The following is a 7,502-nucleotide window of genomic DNA, read 5'->3' as shown; positions in this document are numbered from 1 at the left end:
GAGAAGGTATTGTCTCCATCACACATGCGGAAACTCTGCCACAGCTAGTTCGTGGCATAGTCATGTTCTCGAACCTACGGCCGTCTGACCTGAAAGTTTGAGCTCCAGAATGAAAGGTGTGTGCGCAATAAGGGGCTTGAAAAACATGATGGGGACCAGAACAAGGTGTGCAGTTCCCCCTCGGGGCTGCTCTGCTGGAGTGTGCAGAGGCAGCACCACTACAGAGGGGTGTGCCCACGTGCAGGGCGCCGCCTCCAAAGTGCTGCCCACCTCACGCAAGGCCTCCTGACATGCTGAGTGAAATCCCAAACCTTTCCCACACACCTGGGACTGGCTCGGGCACTGCCTCCCTAGACAACGGGGTGAGCCAGGGTGAGCCCCCACGCAGACTCTGTCCCTGCCACAGGGATCCTGCGAGGTGGTGGCGCCTGTCCACCTTGGGCTTCAGTGTGAGGGCAATGACAGAATGACAGGCCAGTCCAAGAGGAGAGTTGAAAACAAGATTGACGTAACCCTTTATTGCAAATTCTAAAGTAAAAAGATGTACAGTACAAAGTAAAATTGAAATTTCATACTATAAACTTCCAATCCACTTACACATTCTCATTTCTCAAGCATTTCTGCCATTTCCGCATAAACAGAACAGGGAACAAGTCGAGGAGGTGAGGGAAGGAGATACAGCAAGGGGGAAAATTGTCTTGAATAATCACAAACCCCAGAAGCAAGTGAAAGGAAAGTCATTTTCTCGACCTGCTGTCCTGGTGATGAGAAGCGGGGGTGGTTGGAGCAGTGCAGTTTAAAATGGCTCTCAGAATAGCAGCATTTATGGTACCATTTCAGCTTCCTTAAGTCCAATAATACTTTGCCCTTCCCTAGCGCCTTTGCCTCTGTATCTCAAAACGCTTTACAAAACATTGAGTTAAAGCCTCACAACACCCCTGTGAGGTAGGTCAGTATTATTATCCCCATTTTACAGATGGGGAAACTGAGGCACAGAGAGGTTAAGTGACTTGCCCAAGGCCACACAGCGAGCCAGTGGTCAAGCTAGGGATAGAACACAGGAGTTCTGTCCCTTTTCTGGAACCACTGGACCACACTCCCCTTTACCTATATACATTCTTCACACACACACACACCACATGTGCACACCCACCCACCCCACCCCACTTAGCCTCTATGTACAGCAAACAGCAGTGGGGGGCAGGGGCAGGGGGTGCCTCAGGAGTTTTAATGGAGGAAATCTTGGTAATCTCGGAAAGGGAATCCAAGAAAGCACAGAGCTGAACAATGGAAACTCTGTTGCAAAACTTGGGCCCCTCCCAACCCAGACTTCCTCTTCTCTCCTGATGTCCCCCTGGCTGGCAAGTAGCAGCCAAGTCTTTAGGGTGGGGGGTACCTGAAAATGAACAAAGCTTTTTGCTAAACTGTGGGCAACATCTGAGAAAAGAAAGAGGCATCATTACAGAGGATGCCCAGGTCTCAAGTCAGAAAGTCATGACCCATGGCGATCTCACCTCCACAGCAGGCCTGGAGGCTGGGGGCCGAGGGGAGGAGGATGGGGACTGACCTACCAGCCATCTCGCTCCAGAGTGCAGCTACTGGAGCGGACTCGAGTGGGCACTTCGATATCCTCCTGAGAGAGTGTTCCTGAACCAGGAGACATGGCCTAGGCCTAGAGAGGGATGTCCCCAGAGGAAGACAGGGAGAGAAGGAAGGGGAAGGGTGCCCCCACCCCCACAGAAATGTGAAGGAGACCAGCCCTCGTCTGTGGGCCTGTCTGGGGTGATGGAGGGCAGGGCCCAGTATGAGCTTGCAGAGTGGAGGCCGTTGGGCATCGCGCATGCCCTAGCTTTGGGCCATGGGGGTAGGTTTTTATTTTTTGAACATACAGGTGAGAAAGGCAGAAGTAAGGCCAGTCCAGCTGGGTTGGCTGACGTCATCTCTGAGGGCTCTGCCAGGTGGATTAGGTGAGGAGGGGTTTTATGGGCCTCTAAGCACCGGCCAGTAGTGGGGAATGCCACATGCAATGGGTGAGTGGGGATCTGGGGGGTCAGGACCTTGCTTTTCTTCCAGTCTCTCCTTCTCAGCCAGAACTTTGCGAGAGCCCCTTTGATTTCTCTTCCCTCCATGCCCCTCTTTTCCCCAAATGTGCTAAGGTCCCAATTCCCAGACCCCTCCCAGGACTCAAGAATTGGGATAGTCAAGCAACAAACACACCAAGACAGGCTTCCCTTGTACAGTAAAAAGGGTCATTTTTATTTTGTTTCCTTTTGGCTTGAGGAGTGATGGACTTTTTATCACGTCTCACTAGGGCAGCATTGGCCTCCATGCATTCGCTAGTACACTCATCTTCACCGTTGGTCTTTTACAGGTTTACGCTGGTTGCAGCAAAAATAAAAGAACTCTGGGCACTGTCGCTTTAGGAGCTTTGACTGGGAGTTTTTTTTTTCTCTCTCTCTCCAGTCAACTTCTGATGCCAAAAGTGGCTCATTTAGAAAGGAGTGAGAGTAGGCCATGTTAACATGGAAGTTTCTTCCTCCTCCCAACCTCTGCTTTAAATTACAGAGTCTCCTCATCCTAAGCAACAAGGAGGTTAAGGAAAGAAGAGGGGAAAAATGTTTTTCACACACAAACCAGCAACCATGTCAGCTGCTGCTCAGTGGCTTTGGCTCTGCGTTTTAAATTAACAGCATCACACATCTTTTTGCTTTTTGTCCTTTTTTTAAAAGGTGGATTGTGGAGTATAAATACTGCACCAAGGACCTGGCTACAAAAAATAAATATTTATATTATATTTATATATATCTATATATATGTGCAGTGATACTGTGGCTGCTGCTGCTTTTTGATTGGCTTCGTTAATATTTGGCAAAGCGTTGCCACTTACCCACTCAGCGAAGATGCATACAAACGTCATCGCTGATTCTTTCAGTTCAATGCCTGTTAACTGCGGGTGTAAACTGCTGGTGATGGTGTCATTTACTACCAAAGAAGTGTGGAGCAGGATGGGTGAAAGAGTGAGTGAGCAGGTGGAAGGACAGTGGGTGAAGGATTAAAAGGGTTTTTTTTTTTTTTTTTTTTAAGTGAAACTTCAAATACAGCGGAGGTGGCTTCTTTCCTATGAGGCTGGCTGATGGGTGCCAGATACCAAGGCCCATGTGTTACTGAGGAGACAGCCTATTGGGCTGGGGTCAGGAGCTAGCAGAGGGAAACGGTTACATCTCAGAGAAATCTCATCACTATGCTCTAGTAGCTTAATGACATCACTAGCATGAGCACATGGTGTACTTAGCGGGATCTTACAGCTCTGTCGCCCATCTCAAGACCTAAGAACAATTATTAAGTTTAGCCAAATCTTGCATAGACGTGGTTAGAATTTATTGCACATTGGAAAAAATATATATATTTTTTGTTGTTTTGGAAAAGACCATTAGCAATAAAAAATTTTTTGTCTGTCTGTCTGGTTTGGGGATGTACATTGGCTGACAGCATCTAAGTTCTAAGAAGAAAGAAAAGTATAAAAAATAAAAATAAACATGACAATGGCATAAGCCAGAAGCCATTTCCTATTTAATAAGTTAATAATTTATATTTACAAAAAGGCATGCCAATAAAATAAAATTATATTACAGTATTTATAATTCTCTTAAAAAGAATAACCACACATGTCAGCTTCTGTTTTGTGCTGTTTACAATGTAGCCTGTACATGTTACTATACATTCATCCTAGCAGTTAGCAGGGTCACTGAAAGATATGCCTTCCCAGTCTGGTATTGGGTGTAGTACAAAAATTCTACGGATGCTGCTGCAGAAGCACGCTTGAGAGAGCTGGACAGAGTTTCTAGTGGTCCAACAAGATAGAAAGCTCTGCTTACCGACTTACTGTGGTTTGTTCTATGCAAAACTAGTCAGGTGGACTGTGAAATTACCTTCAAAGTGCTTCTACTGCAAGGCAGATCGGTGTGTCTGATTATGGGTTGGTGGTTCTTCCCCCTCTAGTGTATGGTTCAGGAAGAAGTTATTTTGATTTGGTTCACATGCTAAAGTCTCTTTTCACTCTTTGTATAGACTTACTGACACATTCAACTGCAGCATCTTGGCTTTGAAATCCAGTCATTAGGTGAGAAACCCCTGGACTAAAAGCTGTCTTTCCTAAAGCAGGAGATGGAATGGAAGAAATGATGCTCCCCCAGAAGCCACACTTCAATGACAATGGGCAGGTCGCTAAGCAGATTGCAAAACTGGCTGCAAGGGAACGCGCTGGGGGAAGCTGGAACATCCTAAAGAATTAATATTAAATTGCTTTCTCATGAAAACAAGTGCAGTAAAGAAACCAAGTGAGCTTGGTTCAGAGGCGGCTCCATCTCTACCTCAGGTCCCACCAGTGACTATTATTCTAATAATAAATGAAGGAAATCACAGCCGTAACCCCAGTGCTGCTACCCTCACCCACCTCTGTGGGCAAGGGAAGCCCTGCTCAGTGGAGAAATGTGATGGAGGCAGGGGGAGCCATGCAGCGTGTGAGTACGCGACGACCCCTCTGCAGAAGAGAGAGGCCAGTTCAGAATATCTGAACCCCTCGCGGTATCGACCCATGCCTGGAGAAAGCCACAATGCAGAGGACATGATACGAAATGAAATGAGGACCCCATAACTCCCAAAGAAAGGTCGTTTTAAGTTCCCCAAATTACCCCTAGAGAAAACTGGTGCTACTTTGAATAGCACTTTTATCTCTACCCCAAATAAGTGTCAATTCTCCAGTATGAAGGCTAAACGATCATCATAAATACTGCAAGATACAAATGAATTTTTTTTTTTTTAGCCCTAGGATTTGGTTTTACAGTGACATAAATAGTACAAGCCATTTGGGATCAAAATCTCCCCCATGTACTGGACACAGAGCAGCATTAAATAGTTCATCTTGCAAAATGTGCAACAATGGCTGTATGTTAGAGATGTCTGTTAAACATATACACGCAACGGATCCATCTGCTTGTTGGATTGGGTTTGTTTTTTGTTGGTGGTGGTGTTAGTCAATTAGTTGGTTGTTTCCCTACCCAGAAGGTGTATGAAGGACTTTTAAGAACTCATAATAAAGAATTATAGCCGGTATGGAACTCTTACCATTTTCTCCAAATACAGTGAACGGTGCAGGGCTGGGTCCTGTCCAAAGGCTGACCCAATGCAAGGGACTAGATTAGTAGTGTCCTGTGGTGTATGGATCTCATGCATGACTTCTGATCACGGCATGCCATCATGCAAATCATTTCTACGCATTGAACGAGCACAATGTTTGGAATCGGCCTGAGCAAGTCCTCCTCAGCCTGAAGAAACCTGATTGTTTTCCCCCACCCATCTCCAAACCACGTGAAGCCCATGTGGAGAAGATGCGCTTTATGTCAAAGAAACTGACAATTAAATGACATGGGCTAAATGTGAGTGTGTGTGTGTGTGTGTTTTCTTTTTGCTGCTTAGCTTAACTAATGTAAGAATGCAAATATAGTTTGCATGAACAAACAAACTTTTAAAGTGATGCCTTCTGCTTCTGAGAATCAATAAAATGAAAAAATAAAATCCATTTGGCTGCAACGGAAATATGCTGGTCCCGGCAGCCTCTCTTCTGTTTCTGTATCTGGTTAGTTTTGTCCTAAGTTGCATTGACTGATGTGGAACATGCAGTAACCACCTGCCCAAGCATTAGAAAATCTGTGAGTCTAGGGAGCGGGGTCCTTTGCCCTTGGCAGGTCACTGCTCAAGATGCAGCTGTGTTACGTGGTAAGCGGACGACGTTTGGTATAGATCTTCAGGTTAGAGTCTCCACAGCTGTTCTGCATTGATAATATTCAGGAAGTTTGTAAACAATCTTTCACTTGCGAGTTTTAGATCTGTATAATACTGAATTTTTGTTCTCCTCTAACACTTGGATTCTCTGACCTCTTTTTGTCTTTTGGTTCTTTCCCTTCTTCCTTCCTCTGCCCGCTGCTGTTTCTCCTTTTCAGGTTTAGTTACACTGTCATAGGACGGGAGGGAGGCTGTAGACGGGGTGCTCTCTTTTTTCTCCCGGTGTGTGCCTCCATTCTCCAGCTTATTAGAAGTTGTCTTTTTGCAGATGAAGCCCCGCCTTGCCAAATGTCCCCGGTAGGCACGCTGCAGGACCACCGCAGATACCTCCTCTTGCTTGCGACGCAGCGTGGTTGTGATTGGCTCGTAAGACACTTTGGAAGGATTGGATGCCACGAACCGCTCTTCCATCTGCTGCCGCAGGATGTCCAACTCCCCGCTATCTCCCAGGACCCGCTTGGTGAAGGCAAAAAGGATGTCCAAGCAGTGGATGCGATCCCCGCTCACCATTGGCAGATCCATAGCAATGAGCTCAATGGTATTGGGCTTGGGCACTCGGAGAGGATGCTCCAAGGCATCTGCAAAGTCTGCCAGCTTACAGTACTCAATGAACTGGGTAGCATCGGGGTCGAACTTCTCCCAGATCTCATAGAAGGTCTCAAAGTCATCCTCACTCAGAGGGTCTGCACTTTCCTCTGTGGCTACACTGAAGTTCTCCAGGATGATGGCAATGTACATGTTCACGACAATTAGGAAGGAGATGATGATGTAGCTTACAAAGAAGAAGATGCCCACTGAGGGGTTCCCACAATCTCCCTTAAAGCCACTCCCTGGGTGTTCCTTATCTAGGCTGCAGTCAGGGGGGCGGTTTAGGATGGGCAGCAGCAGGCCATCCCAACCAGCTGAGGTTGTGATTTGAAACAGGCAGATCATGCTGTTGCCAAATGTCTCAAAGTTGAACATGTCATCAATACCAGCCTCGTGCTTCACATATGCAAAATTGGACATCCCAAAAATGGAGAAGATGAACATGACCAGGAAGAGCAGAAGGCCGATGTTGAACAGGGCAGGCAAGGACATCATTAAGGCAAAGAGCAGGGTACGAATCCCTTTGGCGCCTTTGATCAGACGCAAGATGCGCCCAATACGGGCCAATCGGATGACTCGGAATAGGGTTGGGGAAACAAAGTATTTCTCAATTATATCTGCCAGGAACATTCCTAAGAAGAGGAATAGAAGACGTTGTGTTATTGAGATTGGAGACACCCTTTCTCTTCACTTTTTTTACCTGGCACTGTGGAACCCTTAGGTTCAAAGGGCTTTGCAGAATAAGTGCCTTACTATTCAGTCTGAACTCTCAAAAAGTGACATTTTGGCTGGGCATGGTGGCTCACGCCTGTAATCCCAGCACTTTGGGAGGCCAAGGCAGGTGGATTACTTGAGGCCAGGAGTTGGAGACCAGCCTGGCCAACATGGTGAAACCCTGTTTCTACTGAAAATAAAAAATTAGCTGGGCATGGTGGTGCACATCTGTAATTCCAGCTACTTGGGAGGCAGAGGCACAAGGATCACTTGAACCCGGTAGGTGGAGGTTGCAGTAAGCCCAGATCACGCCACTGCACTCCAGCCTTGGTGACAGACCAAGACTCCTGTCTCCAAAA

At 46.7% G+C, this 7,502-nt stretch overlaps 1 protein-coding gene across 2 annotated transcripts in view; it reads right to left on the bottom strand.

Annotated features, from left to right (window-relative positions):
* Positions 1–486: 486 nt before the first annotated feature.
* The window catches only part of SCN8A (sodium voltage-gated channel alpha subunit 8), a 213,384-nt gene continuing 206,368 nt past the window's right edge, over positions 487–7,502 (bottom strand). Inside the window, exon 26 of one of the 2 annotated variants that reach the window (XM_023211079.2) lies at positions 487–7,061. In XM_023211079.2, the coding sequence (XP_023066847.2) occupies positions 5,914–7,061 (1,148 nt within the window). In that variant the 3' untranslated portion in view covers positions 487–5,913. The remainder of the gene's footprint in view (positions 7,062–7,502) is intronic. The other variant, XM_031936307.1, reaches the window with a different exon arrangement.

The sequence above is a fragment of the Piliocolobus tephrosceles genome, chromosome 10 (genome assembly GCF_002776525.5).
Source record: "Piliocolobus tephrosceles isolate RC106 chromosome 10, ASM277652v3, whole genome shotgun sequence".
In the NCBI taxonomy this organism is placed as follows: domain Eukaryota; kingdom Metazoa; phylum Chordata; class Mammalia; order Primates; family Cercopithecidae; genus Piliocolobus; species Piliocolobus tephrosceles.
This window is presented reverse-complemented; position numbering and strand designations above follow the sequence as displayed.